We start from the raw sequence: 22,262 nt of genomic DNA, 5'->3' as shown, positions 1-22,262 counted from the left end.
AGCTTCAGGGACACGGTGTCAGTGCGGCCATTAGCAGCTCCATTTTGTAGACGAAGTTCCTTCCCTCCATGCGGCCCCAGTGCACCTCCTTGTAAGGACCCCTCAGGTGGGTCCACTTGGCGTCCTGCACCACGTCACTCTTGGGCAGCTCTTTGGCTTGACTGCGCGGGAACTGAACCAGCACCTTGCAGCCGCTCTCGGGACCGTTGCGCACTACAGACAGAGAGACACACAGGAGACATGAGTGTGAGAGGGATACTCCAGGGTCAAACTTTAACTCCTCCTACAGCATCTGTATACAGGCTTGTTTTGTGCCATGTAATAAACAAGGTAAATGCAACTTTTTTATGGCCCTGTTTACACCTGATATTGAGATGCGTTTTAGTCGATCGGATCACAAGTGGACGACACTAAATTTCGATTCACAAGCTTATAATTCGATTCGATTTCGATTTGATTCAATATTGATTATTTTGGATATCAGGTTCAATACATGGCAAATTTTCTCAAGGAAAACAAATCTCTTAACTAATGCTGTAAACTATGGGAGTCAGTTGTAGCCTATAGGCTTCATTAGCCTACTATAAAACTGAAGGTAAAAATAAACTGATTTGTATACGAACACTTAAAATACACTTTTATTTATTTTTATAATAATAAGGTTACACGAGATATAAACATTTAAATGGTGGCTCATAAAAACATGCCAGATTTATTCAAACATGCATTAAATATTGAAGAAAATTAAAAATAATAATGAATGTAATATGGTGCATATATTTAGCAAAATGCTCCTCTCTAGAGTTAATTTCTCTCGCAGACTGACGAGTTTATGGTCGCTGGATATGTTTTTTCTGAGGTAAATGTGACATGACATTGTTTACAAGCTGATTTACTGACGTCAGGTGTAAACGGGGTCGAAAGCGTTTTGAGCTCGTCCACTTTCAACCACTTCCTGATCTAGCAGAAAACAAATTCGACCGGATTGATTTCGCAGAGTAAACGCTCATATGTTCAAACAGCCACAAAAGAGCATCTTCTCTCCGCCTACTGAAATGATGAGTAAACATTACGGGAAGCGCACCAGCCAGACGGGATTTAAACTGTCGGCTCGAGAACCAACTTTGGCTTGAAGCTGAAAAAAGTACCAAGCCGATGTTCTCTCGCCACTCCAGATTTCTAACACACACTCGGCTGTTAGAGCAGAAACTAAAGCTGATGCTGCTCTGTGTGTTTTTCCGTCATCTCCGGGCACGTTCACATGAAAACTGCACACGCTTAATTTATTCATTAGATCGAAAGATCTGGAAAACCCATACATTTACCCTTCCTTCGAAGAAATCAGGACAGAAGTGGCCGAAAGTGGACAAAAGATGGATTAAAACACCAGGTGTAAACGGGAATGTGTCTCCCTCGTCTACTTGTGATCCGATCGACCAAAACACATCTTAATACCAGGTATTAATCTCACAGTTGCGATAAATAAAGCCTTGAATTTTGAGTTATAAACCAGTGATAAAAAAAAAAAAAAGGATTTAAAAAAAGGATTAAAAAAAAAAAAGCAGCAGTAACCTTTATTATTAATCCGTGGTGGAAACAAGCTTACATAACACTGTGATGTGCCGTTCAGTTTTAAATCGTGTTGCCAAAGACATCTTTGACGCTCTTCACCGAGCGCTTAGACACACACAGGAGAGTTTAAAAGCAGGAGTCTATCAGCAGATATATTAGGGATCCGCTGACAGACGTCTATTTACAACGTTTTATAAGTGTTGATCATTGTAGCCAATCACAGACATATATGTTGAGAGTGAACACAATGGCCAATCACAGACATATATGTTGAGAGTGAACACAATGGCCAATCACAGACATATATGTTGAGAGTGAACACAATGGCCAATCAGAGGTGTTTAAGAATCCGTTCAACAGCGATCAAAATGCTAGAGGGAAATGCTGGTATCGTAATGTACCGACTTGGTACTAAATCAGTCCCTTTGACAACAGCAGTTTTAAACTCCTTTTGGTTCATCATGTATTACTGTAAACACTGTGTTTATATGTGTAGATGTGTGTGTTTGCGCACCTGAGATGGCGTATTCTCCGTTGGGAGAAGCGACCGTGATGGCGGAGGCGTTCCCGATGCTCTCGATGGGGCCGAGGCCCACGTGATTACTGAAGCTCAACACGTGCCAGCCCATGACTTTAGCCAGCTGCTGCACTGCATGAACCTGATGCTGCGACATCTGCACACACACACAGATGATTAGCGCCGCACCAAGAGCTTCTGCATGCTCAAACTCGAAGGCGAGCGCGAGCACCTGTGACAGCAGGAAGTCCTGCAGCTCCTGCTCCTGGTGTGAGAGCGTGATGACGCGGCCGTCCCGGTGCACCACTCGGATCTGCTCCACACCGATGTTCAGCTGCAGCTGGATCGACCTGCACATCACACACACATCGCATTTCAACAGCTCTTCCTAGTATTAACTCAACTAATCAGAGGCATGAGGGTAGAGAGAAGCAAGTTTGTGAAAAATCTGTGTGTAAATTATTTCTAAACCTGTACAGAAAACGCTATTTCTGCAAGAATGATTTCATGTGTGATTTACATGGTTCATGGTTTTCATGTTGCTTGAATATCAAACATGTTTAATATCCTCCAACTAGATGCACTGTGCCTTCCCCACATTAAACCCAGTAAATGAACGTAAAAGTACCAGATTGACCTTTGTGCCGTTCACACGAGCAATTGCGTTCCGGCTTTTTACCGGTAAGATACAATTCACACATCAGTGCCAAAATACCGGTAAACTCTGTGATATTGCTGTAAATGGCTGTAGATAATCAAGGTAAAGCTATTACTCTGCCACATTCTGTCCAGCACACCCTCCTTAAAAGCCCAAACGTCACATCCAAATCAGCCAAACAAGTGAGTGTTGTAAATCCCGTTTACTGTTGCTAAACTGCGTGACGTGTTTGATATTAAAGTCCCCCTGTGGTGAAAATCAAGCGTTTAATGTTGTTTATGTGTCTATGTGGTGTTTTTAATCTGCTTTAAGACAAAGCATGTGTAAGTTCATAAGTCGACAGCATTGCTGAGTATTTCCTCCTTAAAACTGCAGTGAACCAAAGACAGACTCAAAAACACACTTTGAAATCGCTGGTGTTTCTGACGTCACAAACTACCTTGTAACCAATCAGATCAACGTGTGATCGTCAACCAGTGGATCTCTGAGCTGAGTGAGTGAGTGGAGGCGGGGCTCATTTGCATATTCATAGAACCCTGCATACCAAATGAGTTAAGGGTTTTCAAGGAACATGTAATTTTGGTTTATGGGATAAATAGTGTTAAGGGATAAAACTATTGACTACAGGGGGGCTTTAAACCGTGTTATTAAGAGCACATTAAGCCCAGGTGGATTTCTGTGTGCGCTCCGGATGAAGCCGAAAGCAGCGAAGTAAATGGGCTTTGGATACGCGCCTAAATACGTACACACAAAAATGTCAAAATGCCTTTTTGGAGAGAATTCGAGTAAACACAGTGGGTGAAAATGCGTGTGTATCAGTATATTGGATCCGTGCATTAGCTCTTAAAGCGACAGCGGCCTAATAAACCTGCTGCTGTCTATCATCAATGATAAACAACAAATGACAAAGGAAAATCACTCACTGATCTTGCCTGAATAACTTTAATTAGTTTAAGTTTAATTAGCTAAGTAGCTTTAATAAGGATTAATCTATATTTAATGTGTACAGTAGACTATGTAGTATTATTTTACATTTGATTATTACATTTTATGTTGTAGGCTATTACTTATCTGAATACCACTGTTACATATTCCTGAAAAACACTTATTTCATTTGTATTTTTTTATTATTTTGTATTAGTCCATTTTGTTTGTAATAAGTTTCTTTGTTCTTATCGTATTGCTGACTGTTTACTTGTCTTCTGTAATTATTTTGAGGAACTTTTTCTAACATTAGTTGACCCAGTATTGATTTTTGCTGAAGTATCGATAATTGTGAAATTTCACTGATACTTAAAATAACTCATGAAATAAGACTTTGATCATATCACCCACTAATAATCATGTTAAATAATTGTGAATTTAATATTGACCAAAAATAATTGTGATTTTTGCCATAATCGAGCAGCCCTACACTGTGATTTCAATCAAAATGTCCTTTTAACGCTGAGCCGGTGTGTTCATTTACCAGGGTGAGGAGAAGCGCTTCAGTTTCACTGTTTGTCCAATTTCACAATGTTTATACGTTTTGAGTAAATGCACAAGAACATGGTTTTGCTCTGAATAACACGAGGAGCTAATACTGAGGTTGCTATAGTACAGCAGTTACTAGACTATAGTCAGATGTCCGTCGAGCTCATGTCAGATCTAGGGTTGTCAATCAATTAAAAAATGTAATCGCGATTAATCGCATGATTGTCATGAGTTAACTCGCGATTAATCGCAATTAATCGCACAATTTTTATTTGTTCCATATGTACCTTAAATTAATGCTTTTCAAGTTTGTAATACTCTAATCAACATGGGCATGGATAAATATGGATGCTTTATGTATGTTTCTTATTGAAACCATAGTCAACATAGAGCATGAAGACGAGACATGTTTCAAAGGTCATAGATATTTTTCAAAGAACTTGTTCATGTCTATTAGACACATGTAGAAAGAACAAAGAAATACCAGATTCCCATTACTTCTCTTTCTTTGCACTGAGCAATTTAATAACACAAACATGTTTAGATTTTTGCATGACAGGGCAGCTCTTCTGAAAATGCTAAATGCTACATTAGTTTGTCTCTCTCTGTGCCCATTTTGATGAAGCTAAATTCTCAATAAAACTGTTTTCATTGGTATATTTTACTGTTTCTGTTGTCAAACAACGGAATGAATATGAAATAGTGACTGAAACGCGACCCATTAAGACATAACCAGCTCTCCCTTCCAAGATGTTAATCTGCAAAAAAATCCTGATAATCGAGCCGTCGTCTGATGAACACAAATACACATAAGATAAAGACAATATCTGTGCTGTGAAAAAAATCGCAAAAGGGGTCTGTAATGTCGCTAAGTTGGCAACACTGTGTATCTCCATTTATCCAACTAGGGGTTGGGCCAATGGTCAAACAGAAAATACTAATTGCGCGTTAAAAAAATTTGTGCCGTTAATATGATTTTGCATTAACGCGTTATTAACTTTGACAGCACTAGTCAGAACGCTCGGTTCACGACAGGCTCTAGTTCGAACCAATTCTGGTGGAAAAGGGGTGAAATCGGTCAACTCAAACCTGTGGAAACTACTGAAAATCAGTGCAGAGGTTTGTGCAAGAGTTGTGTAAATCAGCCTTTGTCATGGTTGTTTGTAATGAATGAGGCCTGCATTCTCAGCTACTATAACTGAAGTTAATGTGTTTTTGTGTCAACGTTATCTAGTCGTACTTGCAGATCTGCTCGTATCCTTGAGACGTGATGAGCACTTTGACGCTGGATTCATACACATCGTTGATGTTGGACCAGTGAGCCTGGATCTGAGGGTCTTCTATACGACTGGCCAAACTGTCGATGGTTCGAGCCGTCCTGAAAGACACAAGGACAAAGAGAGACTTTCAGTGGTCAAAACCTTTAATTAACATATTACAATTTACAGAGTGAAAGTTATAAAAATAACCTTTTGACTCACAACAAATTACTTTATGTGAAGTCATGCACATTTAAATGAAATCCAACACTATTTTGGATGCACGGCATCTTTAAATGTAACTTTTTGTTATGTTTTTCAGACTAAAATGTATGTTGATCTCTAGGGGTGTCTGATATAAGTGAAAATCCACCTATGCAGAGCAAAAATGAGCCTTATTCCAATAAATTGAATGTGTCCAATAAATAGAATTTATTGATTAAATGTAAAAATGTAAGATGATGCATACATCTAATCGGGTTAAAAAAATAAAGTCCATTATAAAAGGTAGAAACGCCTCTGGGAATCAGTTTAAGGTGGCAAATGAAAAAGTTAATATTCTGACCACAGAATATGAAGAATATGAAAAGAGCAGTCCACGACAGTTGTAAAAACACTTTTTTTTAATTATCAAAATATTCTAATTATCATTATAGCCAAAATTCCAGAAAATATCCAGAGGTCTATAGTCAACATCAACACGCCTACTTCTCTGTGTAGAACTTCCTTGACCCAATTCCTCAGTTTATATGCAGCCTTCCATGGCCTAACTGATCGCAGTTTTAGTGGCAACACTGTATTTACATATGATTTCTAGATTATCCGTACTGAGGAAAATCACAAACACAGTGAGGTGCAGTCACTTTCTGTCTGAAGGGTGTGTGTGTGTGTGTGTGTGGCGCACCTGCTCCTCAGGAAGATGTGTTTGGCCTGTTTGATGATCTTCTCCAGGAGTCCTTCGCTCTGCTGCAGAGAGCTGATCTCGGTCTTGTCGTAGGCCATGGGTCCCGCCATCCGCATGCGCTTGTGGCTGAACGGGGCGCTGGCCGGGTGAGGCATCACCACCGAACTGAGCGTCTGCTTGTGGAACTACAGCAACACACACCTCAGACTCAGTGACGCAAGCGGCTGCCTCTGATGTGTGTGTGTGTGTGTGTGTGTGTGTGTGTGTGTAGTGCACGCTGGACCTGAGTCTGCGCTGCGTGTGTGTGTACCTCTCGTATGAGCTGGTGGAGGTTGTGCTCTAACACATACAGGTGATCGTCTGGTTTGCTCTTGTCCGGTGAAGCTCTCTGGTTCTTCTTTTCTCCAGTGGAGTGACAGAGAGAGATAGACAACTGCAGACCTGAACACACACACACACACACACACACACACACACACACACACACACACACACACAGTTAAGGCCCGTACACATCAGGAAAAATAATAATTCTAGAATAGGGGTGGTGTGAACACATGCTAATGTAACTTATTGAGTATCAAAAACATTATTGTTGTTCGGTACCAAATTTCGCTACTTGAGGGGTTAATCTAGTCAATGTCAGTGAAACAATAAGCATGCAGCATGTATGATGTGACCAAATCAAGTGCTGGTGATTGGCTGTGGCGAGGCATCAAGGAAAACACTAGTTTATGCGCGCGATGCAATGAATGGCACAGGCAAACACCATGTGCGTAAACTAAACCGAGACATGCACAACATGCAGGATTCATATTTAAATAGGCCTTTTGCGGTTTAACATTCTCACTTTGACAACATTTAATTTCAGAGAAACTATAAATCACATGACAGCAGTAGTTCTACACTGCAACTCGTTAAAATAAGTTTGGTTTAACAAAGCAACAGTGATAGAAATGTATTACTCTTCTTGTACAGTATAATGTACATCTTAATGTAATACTACTAATAATAATAATAATAATTTTCTTCCATGTTATAATTTTAACACTAAACCTCTGTTGTGCAGCACTTGTTTGCCCAAAAAAAAAATAAAGGGCTCGTTTAATTTTCATTTGAATAAAAGATAAATTAATGTTTCGTGCCTTCATTTGATTATCAAATCAATTTAAAAAAAACACACAAAAAATTAAAATAATGAAAAAACAATTCATAGGGCCTTATTATAGTATACAAATTAATAAATTAAGTTGTTTTTATGAATTCAATTAATTAGATATGTTCATAAAATTAAAAGTATCGTTCAAAAACCGTTATCGAAATCATGGTATCATATTGGTATCGAGCTAATTTATTGAACAATATCTAGCCCTAAATATAACTATAGGTCCTAAAACATGAACAGAATCACAGTGTGTGCGTTGCTGGTTATGTTGCTCTTACTTATTTGTAAGCGGCTTTGGATATAAGCGTGTCTGCTAAATGATTAGCTGTAAAGGTAAATACCAGGAAAGGGTTGCGAGATGATCTGGTTCTTGACGACGATGTGAGGAATCTGTGATTTGATCTGAACGGCTTCACGTGAGAGCTGGGCAAAGATCTCCTTACACAGCAGCACGTTCTGCGCCGCCTCAAGCTTTAAATGCCACATCTGAGAGCCTGAGAGAGGACGACATGATCAGATCACAGAAGAACACTAAACATGCATTTGCTCTGCCATTCAAAACCTCCACGATTAACAAGGGGAACAAATAGTTCAAGCAGAATTTTAGGAATATGCATTTAAATCAGAGATGCTAAACCTACAGGGACAGTTCACCCAAAAATAAACATTTTGCCATCTTTACTAATTTAATTGTGCATAAAATGGAAGTCAGTTGTGACCAAAACTAAATCTCTCACAGAAATCCCTACAGAACAATGAAAGTATTTTCATTTTCAGGCAAACTAAACTTTTAATGACTATTTAAAGAGAATTACCCATATAATATATTCAGTTATAATTATTCCCAATATCTACGCCACATGCGAGTACAGTTTGACCGCAGCTGAGTTTACCAGGCTTAGCTTTAGCTTGTCTTCTGAAGAGATTGACGGTGCCGAGGTCTCCGATATCAGGAGACTGTTTCTGAATGGACACCTGCGCAAAGACACACACACACACTTTATCTCGGGGAAAACAACATCTGATGTCAGGCGAGTTACATCACTGCTATTCTTGAATTTTACCTTAATGTACGCGGACCCCTCGAGTTCGCTGGGGATCTGCACGTTGAGCGGGCAATAATCATCTGGGATTTTCTTATCCAGGTCAAGGTCTGTGTTCTTGATGACCTCGAACGTGCCGTGATGCGGGAACAGAGAGCCTGAAACGCCAACGCCACATATTTAAGGGATAGTTCACCCAAAAATGAATTCACTCACCCTGAAGCCATCCTAGGAGTATATGAGTTCCTTCTTTAGACGAATACAATCAGAGGTATATTTAAAAATGTCTTGGCTCTTCCAAGCTTTATAATGGGACTTAATGGTTAATAAAGTGCACCCATCCATCATAAAAGTAATCCATACGACTCCAGAGGGTTAAATAAAGGCCTTCTGAAGCGAAGCCATGTGTTTGTGTACGAAAAATATTCATATTTAAAACTTTATAAACTATAATCAGTGCCGTACGCGAGTCGAGATCCGGCCCAGGACATCAGGCGCTACTCGCTGCCATTATACAGCTTGGAAGAGCCAGGATATTTCTAATATACCTCTGATTGTGTTTGTCTGAAAGCAGAAAGTGATATGCAACTAGGATAGATTGAGGGTGAGTAAATTATGGGATAATTTTCATTTTTGGGTGAACTAACACTTTAAACACTTCAGCACTCATATGTTCATAATCTTCACATTTATGAGGAAATGCTGTTTATAACCATATGAAAACATCATCACTTTTATGACAAATACTGCAGATTATATTAATTTATTTGAATAAACTGAACATGATAGGCTGTAATCCATACATTTAAGTTAATATATACTCATATTTTGAATGATAAGACGAGTCAAAACGCGGCCCGGTTGTTTTTATATGAATGTATCTTTGAAGGGAACTGACTGTCTTTAGAAAAGTTTCGATATGTAATTTCATTTGAATCTTTCTTTATCTTTCCTGATAAAGCAGCGTTTATGAGCGCTGCACTGCTGTGTGTACAGCCGTTGCCGTGGAAAAGCTCCTACAGCGCCTCCTGCTGGCACCTCTTTGTAAACAGCCTCGCAAACCTGTGGGATTTCTCTACAACGTTGAACTCTCATGACAGTAAAAATGGGGCAATCTAAGTCAATCTACTGCAGTATTTCCTCTCTCAATCAGAAGAAAATGTGGTTAACACCCAGTCATGCTTGAAAAAAATAAAAATAAAAATAAATAAACAAACATTGTATACAGTGAAACCGGTATCATTTTGAAAAATACCGTGATGAAAGAAATGGCAGAAAGCGATGCATAAGGATGATGTGTAACGACGCCCATTTTTTATTATTTTTTCCGAAGTGTTGACAATTTAGTCAACTAATAATTATTATAAACTGATACTACCAACAAAATATTAGTGCATTCCTGGAACTGGGCGTCGTTACACTACATCCTTATGCACCGCTTTCTGCCAGGACTTTTACGTGCTTTTCCCAAATCACGGAAGTGACCTCGACGTCCGGGTTAGCGGTAGCATGAGCAGTCAGGCAAGTGTTATTTAAATAAACTCCTGATGTACTTACAAACTTTCCAATGCCTTGTTTTATGAGTACAGAACCTATTTGTACGACTGTAGAAGTTTGGTACCATTCTGGACATTATTAGTGCGGTAATTTACCAGATACAGCCTTGGATCCATTAGCGCTGCACTAAACCATCCGGCTGATATCTCTAAACAAGCTCTAACTTTAATAATGTTCGACCAAGGGAAAAGGCTTCTGGGGGGTGTTTGGCTCGAGGTCACGGTGCAAAGGAGTTTACTCCGAACCATCCCTTTAATACTAGTGTGGGATTCCTCTACAATATCGACTCATGACAGTAAAATGGGGCAATCTAAGTCAATCTACTGCAGTATTTACTCTCTCAATCTGTAGAAAATGTTAAAATGTTTAAAAACAAAACAAAAAAAATACCATTGTATACCCTGAAACCGGTATAATTTTGAAAAATCCCATGATATGGTTTTTTGCTCATCCGTGCAGCACTAACTGATACATCACTGCATTACCAGCACTGCGGTAACTGAGATCCCCCAGGATCTTGTCTCCGACTTTGCGCAGTTTCCACTGGGAGCGCAGGCGCAGCAGCTCGGAGTTGAAGTCGCGCTGCCGGCGCTGCTCCTGGTTCTCCACCACAGACTTGGTGAGCTTCTCCGCTCCTCTCAGCAGCAGCTGCGCGGCCGTGGCCAGAGACTTCTTCTTGCTGAGCAGCTGGAACACCTGCGGGGTCTGGACACGAGGACAGAAGCGTCACTACTGTTCAACCCTACAGAGAGGATACGGGTGTGACAGAAGCATCCTCAGGCCCCGATCACACCGCCAGCGACACGCGAGAAACACGACCCCACTCAGTTCAATGCAGCGCTGGCGACTTCCGGTGACAGAATGTGGGCATCAGGCGACGCGAGACACACGACAAAAGTTCAGAAATTTCAACTTTATGCAAATGAGAAGCGATTTTCGTGAGCGACAACCAATAGGAAAGAAGCCTTTCAGTGGAGCTCACACCGTCTCGAGTGCAGACAGAAGAGTTCGAGGGCGATTTCACGGCTTTATATGATTTGACTGGAACCACAAGTAGATTACTTATTGTTTTCCACATGTAAAAGAAACTGTCGACAGTTAATTCATACGTTTATAGTTCGAGTGTTGTAATGCAAGTTTAGCCCTGCTGCAGTTCATTTTACAGTTTCGCCTGCATTATGTTGACTATTAGGGACAAGAAAATTGATTATTTGTCAAATTCGAATGACGTTTTAGTGATTTATGACAGCATGAGTGAGTTTAATTTGTTGATTGATCGTTAATCTAGTAAATGATCTAATCCACTGAACACTGTGGTAATATAAAAACCCTCTCCCAACAGCATACTGTTACTTTTAATTATTTTGAGCCTAATTCCTAGTCAAATTAAAATAATATAGTTGTATATATCACTTGTGATGGTGTTTTGTATAGATATGGCCAGACGTGCAGTCTACCAATAACATTATTGCACTGAGAGGCGAGCTTTTTAAATTGGTTTCCTATGGCGTTTTTGCAGTTGACAAAAAAAGCAACTCCGAGCGGAGAAAGCGGCAACGTCATCCCGATTTTCCCAATGTCCACTTTCCACTGGCCTTCCGCTGTAGTGACGAAAGCTACAGTTGCTTCAACGTCCGGAGAATGATGGAGGATAAACTTGTGGTGCTCTCGCGGGTTACCAGGAGCTTAACGACTTCACGAACCGCAACTACCACAATGTTAACAGAAAGGAAAATAAAGTGAATAAAAGTCTAATATGACGTTTACTTGACTGACAGGACAGCTGTTTCAGTGGTTGCCTAGCAACATAAACGCAGCGCACTGCTCGTTCTGTGTGATCGGGGCCAAAAGGGCAGTGCTGTGCGCCTCGCGGTTTCGAACCTGAAAAACGCGTTCGCCACAAAAAATCCAAAAAACTGTCTTATCTGTTTAGTAACCATGGCAATTTCAGTTAGGACCTCATTTAGGACATTATATGACATTTCTTAAATGCATAATCTTATCTTAACTACAGATAGGAAAAGAGTGTTACAGAAGCATCCAACTTTAGGACAACCCCAATGGTGTCCTAACTTCAAAATTATTTGAAAGCCAAAATGTGTAAAAATCACATAATAAAAGCCCTGTCTGAGAATGGCATCACATTTATTAATGATACAGATGAAGAGCAGCGATGTTTGATGGTGGAAAGACCCAAATGCTGTGCTGTAGTCTGGCTATCACCTTTTAAGATTGAGCATTAGTCTGGGGAGTCTGCTCTGTATCTTCTACTGCACAAGAGGCCTGATCAACGGGATCCGGGATCGTACGGGATCGCAGTGAAAACTCCAGGCAGGAAACGTGTCAACAAACGTGTAGCTTGCAGGTTGTGCAAAACAAACGTGAAAGTGAGTGGTATAAACACCCACTCCAGCGATCTGTTTGCTAAACTAAAGAAGCCATTGAGCATCGCCGAGAGGCTAAAAGGAATTGGACTGGATTAAACCCTCCAGTAGCGCGGCAGGTGGATAAGCCCGTTAGTGATTGGTCCCCGCAGATCGGGCCGGGTTTACCCAGTCTAGACGTGCTGCACTTCCATGACAAATAATTACTGAGGATTTCTACCAAGATGATCAAAACTTCACTTAATGAAAAGCACCACTAATTTTGTTTTTCCATTTTAATCTCTGTTTAACACGCTGTTTGCGTGTCGTTGGCTGCTTGGTAACAGACCTGAGAGTTGATTACCGAACTCGATGGAGGGGTTTACGATCTCCTAACTCCAGATAAGATGAGATTTTGTAAGACAAGATAAGAATCATAAATCAACTTAAGATTTGCTTCTGTATTACGAATTTGTGAAAAATCCTAAATTTACTAGTCAGATCTTAACTTAAGACTTAAGAATGAAAGTTTCTGTAATACGCCCCCTTGAACCACAGAATAAACTGACCTTTCCCACTGAGGGATCCTGGGACACGGGGTCGAGCGCCATGTACTTCTTGTCCTTGAGCACACTCAGCACGTCGTGCAGCACACACATCTCCGTCAGAGCGCTGCGCAGGTTATTACGCACCGAGTCCCACGGCCACAGCGACGGCTGGAACTTCACCATACCTGGAGGGAGAGAGAGAGAGAGAGAGAGGGAGAGAGAGAGAGAGAGAGAGAGAGAGAGAGAGAGAGAGAGAGAGAGAGAGAGAGAGAGAGAGAGAGAGAGAGAGAGAGGAGAGGGAGAGGGAGAGGGAGAGGGAGAGGGAGAGGGAGAGGGGGAGGGAGAGAGAGAGAGAGAGAGAGGGAGGGAGAGGGAGAGGAGAGAGAGAGAGAGGGAGAGAGAGAGAGAGAGAGAGTGTCAGTCAAGAAGTCTCTTGATTGTGTCTCCAAGGCTGCATTTATTTGATTAAAAATAAAAAAACAAACAGTAATACTATTGTGAAATATTATGACAATTTAAATAACTGTTTTCTATTTTAATATATTTTAAAATGTAATTTATTCCTGTGATCAAAGCTGCATGTTCAGCATCATTACTCCAGTCTTCAGTGTCACATGATCCTTCAGAAATCACTCTAATATGAGGATTTGATGCTCAAGAAACATTCAGAATTATTATTATTACTGTGTACATTTTTTTTCCAGGTTTCTTTAATGATTCGAAAGTTCAAAAGATCTTTTGTAACATTATAAATGTCTTTACTGTCACTTTTGATCAATTTACTTCATCTTTGATGAATAAAAGTATTGATTTCTTTCCCCCAAAAAATAAAATTAAAATTCTTACTGACCCCAAACTTTTGAACGGTAGTGTTTAATGTTGCAAAAGCTTTCTATGTCAGATAAATGCTGAAAGAATCCTGAAATAAAAATGTAAAAAACTGTTTTCAACACTGATAATAATCATAAATGTTTCTTGATCATCAAATCCTCATATTAGAGTGATTTCTGAAGGATCATGTGACACTGAAGACTGGAGTAATGATGCTGAAAATTCAGCTTTGATCACAGGAATACATTACACTTTACTAGATATTCACATAGAAAACAGATGATTTACATTGGATTAATATTTCACAATATTACTGTTTTTTTTTTTTCAATCAAATAAACGATTGATTGAAATCTTGGAGAGCACAAGAGACTTCTTTTAAAAACATTAAAAATCTCACAGATCCAAAACTCTGAACGGCAGTGTGTCCACACTAGGAGTGTAATAAATGTATATTTAATGCATATAGTGAAGACTAAACAGTGTTTCATTTTTACATTCAATTACGGTAGTAGGGCAGTTAAATAAACCTGTGCTACTGTACGTGAAACACTTTATTCATTTAGCAGACGCTTTTGTCCAAAGCAGTGAAACTAACAGCAGGACGACAATATGCAATAGTGGAGCGGCTAAGTGATATAATCGTTCAGTTTATGATACAAGCATGAAAATTGGCATGAGCAGTCTCCATGGGTCACTTGACAAGAAAACTGTCCGAGCCACTTGAAATTTCAAGATTTTTATTTTTCAAGATGGCCGACACCTTAGTGGAGCAGTTAAGTGATATAGTGGTTTATTTGGTGATACAAGCATGAAAATTGGCATGAGCAGTCTATGTGGGTTACTTGACAATAAGCCACCCACAGCTACTTGAAATTTCAAGATGGCGGCCATTTTTCAAGATGGCCGACACCTTAGTAGAGCAATTAGGCTTAAGAAATCATTTAGTTGGTGATACAAGCATGAAAATTGCCATGAACCTAATTGCTCCACTAAGGTGGTGGCCATCTTGAAATATGGCCGCCATCTTGAAATTTCAAGTGGCTCGGACAATTTTCTTGTCAAGTGACCCATGGAGACTGCTCATGCCAATTTTCACGCTTGTATCATAAACTGAACGATTCTGCCAAACATAAGCACTTAGCCGCTCCACTACAAGTGCTGTGACCCTTCTCAGTTTAAACAAAAACTTAAAAGTTTATTTAATTTTTATATTTTTTCTAATGCATTTGTCCTATTGTTTGTAACTGATCAATTATTTTCTGCCTTACTTTATTGCACAAGACTGTGTGTAATGACTGTAGTCAGCTTAAAGGGCATTTGTTTTATAATATTGAACAAATATAAAGGTTCATCAGAGTTGTCCAAAGACAAGAACGGGTATTGTTCAAAATTCATGTGTAACTTTGATGAAAGGTTTTGATCCACTTCAAATGTTGAGTACTGTATGATCAAATTTGTACACACACCCAATCAACATCTGTGGCGCTCTGCATGTAATCGCGAGCACCACACGCTCCCCAACACACACACACACACTCACCCTCGTCCTCCTCGGCCTCTGGCTTGCTCCACTGCTCGCGGCTGTCCCGCTCGGGCCCGTCCTCGTCCTCGTCCGAGCTCTGGCCGAAGTCGATCCGCTGCGCCAGCTTGGCCAGGTTCTGGGACATGGAGAGCGGGGGGGCGTAGGTCTCCAGGCCGTCCAGAGAGACCTCCTGAACCTGCCGCTCGCAGGACGACTCGATGCTCACGCGCACCGCTGGAGCCCCCGACATCATGCCCGATCTGAGACACACACACACACACACACACACACACACACACACACACACACACAGATCTGAGTCTACTCCAGTGACGTGATCACACTGTGTGCTGGAGCCCCCGACATCATGCCCGATCTGACACACACACACACACACACACACACACAGATCTGAGTCTACTCCAGTGATGTGATCACACTGTGTGCTGGAGCCCCCGACATCATGCCCGATCTGACACACACACACACACACACACAGATCTGAGTCTACTCCAGTGATGTGATCACACTGTGTGCTGGAGCCCCCGACATCATGCCCGATCTGACACACACACACACACACACACACACACACACACACACACACACACACAGATCTGAGACTACTCCAGTGACGTGATCACACTGTGTGCTGGAGCCCCCGACATCATGCCCGATCTGACACACACACACACACACACAGATCTGAGTCTACTCCAGTGGTGTGATCTAGCGCAGGGCTTCTCAATCTTTCAGACGCCACAGATCACAAATATGATCATCCTTGTGTGCGATATAAATAAAAATGATGTATAATAATGAATGACCCAATCAAAGCTGTAAAAATGTATATTATAAATGAGTAAATAGCTTGTTACATTATACCATTGGGCTTTTTTTTTTACTGTATTGTCAGATGTATTTTATTTTAATCAAATATATTAATGTATTATTTATTTGATTAAATAAAATCTGAAATCTTTAGTTACTCATTTTAATCTGATTGTTATTTATTTTTACACTGCTTTTCTTTATTTATTTATTTAAATCAAAGTTATTTATTTTGTTTTCTCAATTTATAAAAAAAAAATCATTTTAATTGAATGTATTAATTTATTATATAGTAATGTTGTATTATTTAAACAATATGCTATTTATTATAATTAATAATTTATTTTAATCAACAGTCATGGTCAAAAGTTCACATCCACCTTTCAGGATCTGCTAAAAGTTAATTATTTTAACTAAATAAGAGGTATTATAAAAAGAATGCATGTTATGTGTTTTATTTAGTACTGTCCTGAATAAGACTTTTTACATAAAATGCGTTTAAATATAGTCCACAAGACAATAAACTGTTAAAAGTCCCTCAATCGTCCTCATCTCACAATCACAGTCACCGCTGCAGACTAGGGTTCACATATGCAGAAGATGCTGGAAAAATGAAGGATTTTCGGGACCTGGAGGACCTTTTCCTGCAGAACATTGGGCATTAACAGCTCAGGACTGAAGAACAGCCATCACACACACACACACACACACACACACACACACACACACACACACAACACAAAACACAACACACAACAGCGGCCGCGGGTCATCCAGGGAACGACAGATTCAGACTCAAGGATACACAACCTTTTGAATGGGGGAATTTCTAAAAATTCCGCTTTTTGTCTTGTGGATTACATGTAAATATCTTTCATGTAAAATAGCTTATTCAGGACAGTAAGTTACTAAGTAAAATAAAAATAAAAACATGCATTTTGTATGATTCTTCTTATTAAGCAATTATTGTAAATGTAAATAATTAACATTTTGCAGTACGACAAACAAACAGAGAAACTGCTGTCTATGTAGGGCGCCAGACAAGAATTTGAAACTGACATTATGTAGCAAACCAACCGACTCTGACACACACACACACACACACACTCACTCACTCACTCACACTCTCTCTCTCTCTCTCACACACACTCACACACTTACATATATGAAGAGAAAACGTGATCTGTTTCTCCGTCTTCTTTCTTAGTTTGTTTGTTTGTTTGTGTTGTAGTTCTCGAGCTATGCGACACTGGCGTTCTTCTTCTTCTGCTTCTTCTTCTTCTTCTTCTTGTTCTCCGGCGGTTGTCATCCAGCTTGTTTGCGCATTACCGCCACCTTCTCCTCCGGAGAGTAAATCGGGTTAGCGATCTCAGTCCCTCTTTCTGTGTTGTGGCTTGATTCCACTGTGTTATTAACTTAAATGTGTTGTTGTTTTTGTTGCATTTACTCTTTTGTTGCATTTCAGCTTGACACCAAAGCTCCAAAAAAGCTGTGTCAATTTTTTTTTTAACAATTTGTATCAATGCTTGATTCATTCTATCAAAATCACGTGACCAATGACATCCGAAGCTTCGTTTCACACTACTGTCTATAGCAGGGTTCACCAATCTCGGTCCTCCAGAGTTTAGCTCCAACCAGCTCCAACACACCTGTTTGAAAGTTTCTAGTATGCCTAATGAGACCTTGATTAGCTGGTTCAGGTGTGTTTAATTGGGGTTGGAGCTAAACTCTGCAGGACAGCGGCCCTCCAGGACCGTGATTGGTGAACCCTGGTCTATAGGCTTGTTCGACTTCATGCAGACCGATCGGCGGCTGACTTGAAGCAGTGCATGCCGGTTAGAAAATTTGGCCGACTTGATACAGCACCGACACCACGTGACTGTGACATGTGCCATCAAAGTACCGCGCGAGCGATTCGAGAGTAGCCGAGAACTCAGCCAGCGCAGCTTCTCAAGAGCGGCTGCACGAGGGCTGATGACGACACAGCTGTTCCACGATTGGCTGATGACGACACAGCTGTTCCACGATTGGCTGATGACGACACAGCTGTTCCACGATTGGCCGGATTCACCGCATGACAACGATCACGTGTGTTTCGTGTTTATTCGAACACCTTTAGTTCCTCTAAAGCTCTCAAATCAGTTTTTTTATAACAGTAAACACTCTTTTCATGTCGTTGCGATGTTATATTGTGTCATGTTGAGGGCAATTCCACGCAAAACTGTCACATCCATAACACCAACACAATGCCATGGTATTTAGTTGGCGTTATGGATGTGACATTTTTGCGTGGAATTGCCCTTTATCAAATTAAAACTGATTAAAAAACGTAGACTCCACTTCATTGATAGTAGCTTATGTTGAACTTTATTCTTGTTCAAACAGACGCTGTATGAAGCAGTACATAAAGTATTGAATGAAAATGTCTCTGAAACATTATTTGGCAAATATTGCATTTATTTCACTTCAGCTGTGGTAAAGTATGCAAACACCACGTGAGCGGTCACTACGGGAACCAGAAAGTGTCCGACTTCACGTCTCCGTTTGCAGCTCCTCCCCGCCTGCACGCGGCTACTCTCGGGTGCATCCAGCCGCAGCCGATGTCGAACACACCTATTGGTTTCTCACACGCACACACACACGTGACTGCTTTGTTTATGCTGGAATCAAAGTTTTTAAATAATTTATTTCAATAAAAATTATAAAAAAAAAAAAAAAAACGTGACTGCTTTGTACTCTCTTTTTTATATTTATATGTACCTATAATTGTTTTTATTTATTTATTATTGCTTCGTACTCTGATTCAAATGCGCGACACGGGGTCGCGCCCTCGTGGGTTGTTAAAGTGTATTGCGTGCAGACACTTAGGTCCCGTATTATGCCCCTTTTCACAAGATGTAAAATAAGTCTCTGATGTCCCCAGAGTGTGTATGTGAAGTTTTAGCTCAAAATACCCAACAGATAATTTTTTTACAGCATGTTTAAATTGTCATTTTTAGGGGCTCAGAAAAACGCGCTGTTTTAGTGTGTGCCCTTTAAATGCAAATGAGCTGCTGCTGCACGGCACAGGGGGCGGAGCTTCATGAGCTCGCGCTCAGTCTCTCAGGACAATTTCATCTTACGGAATGATGATAATATCAGAAACTCTCAGTAACGGTGTTCATTTCGAGTCGGACAATAATGCCTACAGAGTCAGAGTGCTGTATAGAGATGGAACAGGTAGTTTAGTAGTTTAATTACGGTTATAACGTATTTGTCATTTGCTTGTATCCATTATTAATAGCCTACAAGTCTGCTGTTTCGGACCAGGTCCGAATGATGATCAAACATATACTGATGAGTTTAATAAAGTTTATTGTACATCACACAAAAGATGAAGCGTCAGTTTTACTTCAGAAAATCACCGTAAGAGCTGAGTAAACACAGTATAAGAAGTGTGTGAGTACATATAACGCTAGTTACGTATGTAACTGTGGTTCTGTGAATTCCGTATGACCGCCAGAGGCAGTGCAAAGCACTAGTGGATAATCACTGCGCCAGCTAGATAAATCGAGAAGAATATAACAACAAAGTCACGTCATGAGGCAGACCGAGACGCGAGGATATAACCCACAGCAACTCTGTGCCCAGCCTCAGAATGCTTTCTCGCGCATTCCGAGTGACGAGGGACTTTGGCGGTCATCCGGAATTCACAGAACCACAGTTACATACGTAACTAGCGTTCTGTTTCATTCCTACTGACCGCCAGAGGCAGTGCAAAGCACTAGTGGATGACGCATATCAACACAGTCATGAGGAATGCCACCCACCTGCAAATATCAGGGTTGCTCCAGAAGGACTGCAGAGCTCACATCATGGGAAGCAGCCACGTTAACCTTGTAGAACCGCGCAAAGGTACATGGAGAAGACCAGGTAGCAGCTTCGCAGACATCCGCCAAGGAAACTCCCCGTAAAGTGGCCCAAGACGAAGACACGGCCCTAGTGGAGAGACAAGTAACACCCACTGGTAAGGGTTGAGACTCTCACCCAGCGTGATAGTCTCTGTTTGGACAAAGATGCACCCTTGCGTACCTCACCATAACAAACAAATAACTGATCTGTCTGTCTGAAAGAAGCGGTAGACTTAACATAACACTTTAAAGCTCGTACAGGACACAGAAGATGAGACCTCCCCCCATCTGTATCTGAGTGATTGAAAGGCGGCTGAAAAGCAGCCAGATGAATAGACTGATTCACAAATTGTGGTAACAAAACTTTAGGGAGAAAGGCTGGATTAGGCTGAACAATGACCCCAGAATCCTCTGGTAACCAGCGTAAATACAATTCACTCACTGACAAGGCATGAAGTTCACCAACACGTCTAGTGGAAGCAACGGCCAACAAAAAAGACACTTTTAAGGACAACCACTTAATATTTGCAACATCTAACGGCTCAAATGGTGGTGTACAAAGGGACTCTAGAACAAGCGGTAAGTCCCACACAGGAAAAGGAGTAGAACGAACGGGCTTTAAATGCCTCGCTCCCTTCAGAAAACTACAAACAAGGTTATGAGACCCAAGGGAAGCACCAGCAACCGGGTCATGATAAGCAGATATGGCAGCAACATAAACTTTTAAAGTGGAGGCCGCCCTGTTGTCATCAAATAGATGCTGCAAGAAACTCAGTACAGTGAACTGGGTCAATTCCTTGATCTCCGCACCAAGAAGAAAATATGCTCCAACGAGCAGCATAAAGCTGTCGTGTCGAAGGAGCCCTAGCGTTGCCGATAGTGTTCACTACTGCCGGTTCACAATCCATTAACTGTGATCTGGACCCAAGGGCCAAACCCAGAGCTGAAGACGAGTTGGATCTGGGTGCCAAACACGGCCGTGCATCTGAGAAAGAAGGTCCCGTCTGGTGGGAAGCTGCCATGGTTCGCCTTGTAACAGACTCAGAAGGAGAGGAAACCATGGCCTGGATGGCCATCGAGGTGCCACTAAAAGCACCCTGTGCTTGTATAGGAATACACGATGTAATGTTTCCCACAGAAGTGGAAATGGAGGGAATGCATACAACAGGCAACTCGGCCACTCGTGGGCTAATGCATCCTGTCCCAATGGGCTGGACGTCTCGGCTCTCGCGAACCACCAGCGGCAATGAGTGGTCATTTCCGATGCAAACAGGTCGACCTCTGCCTTGCCAAACCGTTGCCAAATCAACTGTACTACATCCGGGTGAAGTCTCCATTCCCCCCAGGAGCAGCAGATCCCTGGACAGAGCATCCGCCACTTGATTGTCCAATCCCAGGAGATGAACTGCCCTTATTGAGGCCAGCCGGCCCTGAGACCATGTGAGGATCTTGCGAGTTAGCAGTAAAGATGCAAGAGACCTGGTGCCGCCCTGATGATTCAAATGAAAGACCGTCGACGTGTTGTCGGACCGGACAAGAACATGACGACCCATCAGGTTTGGTAAGAAGTGTTGTAGAGCTAAGTACACTACCTTCAACTCCAGGACGTTGATATGTTCTAAGGCCTCCCTGGGTGACCAGTGACCACCAATTCCCCTCTGGTTCCACGTTGCCCCCCATCCTGTTAGTGAAGCATCGGTCGTGATCACTTCCCGACGGGAGGGCACCACCCCTAGAGGCACACCGTCTTTCAGAAATGTTACCTTTTTCCAGGGTTTCAATGCACGGACACAGGCAGGCGAAACGACAATCATGCAATGGCGATGTCTCGCTGAATCTAGCCGTAAGCTGTTGCTCCACCTCTGAAGAGGCCTGAGGTGAAGCAAGCCCAAGGGGATCACGGATGTTGCGGCAGCTAACATCCCCATTAGTTGCAGAAGGACCCCATAAGGAAGTTTTGTCCCCTGACCGAAACGAGTCAGTAGCTGACAAATATTGTCTGTTCGTGCGTGAGACAATGTGGCAGACATTGTGATTGAATTGATTGTTATTCCTATGAAGGTTATGGTCTGTTCTGGGACCAGATGACTCTTTGTGTCGTTTACAGTAAGGCCCAACTTCTGGAT

The 22,262-nt window shown here is 41.4% G+C and overlaps 1 protein-coding gene across 1 annotated transcript; it reads right to left on the bottom strand.

The window, feature by feature from the left end:
• Positions 1-3: 3 nt before the first annotated feature.
• Positions 4-17,728, bottom strand: med17 (mediator complex subunit 17). The gene is made up of 13 exons (XM_079885020.1): positions 17,408-17,728; positions 15,434-15,675; positions 13,081-13,244; positions 10,634-10,853; positions 8,613-8,749; positions 8,442-8,523; positions 7,890-8,042; positions 6,694-6,824; positions 6,384-6,568; positions 5,461-5,598; positions 2,322-2,439; positions 2,087-2,246; positions 4-213 (listed from the first exon to the last, which is right to left on the bottom strand). The coding sequence occupies exons 2-13, from the start codon at positions 15,666-15,668 to the stop codon at positions 5-7; spliced, it is 1,932 nt and encodes a 643-aa protein (XP_079741146.1). The 5' UTR covers positions 15,669-15,675; positions 17,408-17,728; the 3' UTR covers position 4.
• Positions 17,729-22,262: the final 4,534 nt, after the last annotated feature.

Source organism: Squalius cephalus (genome assembly GCF_949319135.1).
Source record: "Squalius cephalus genome assembly, chromosome: 11".
Classification (NCBI taxonomy): domain Eukaryota; kingdom Metazoa; phylum Chordata; class Actinopteri; order Cypriniformes; family Leuciscidae; genus Squalius; species Squalius cephalus.
This window is presented reverse-complemented; position numbering and strand designations above follow the sequence as displayed.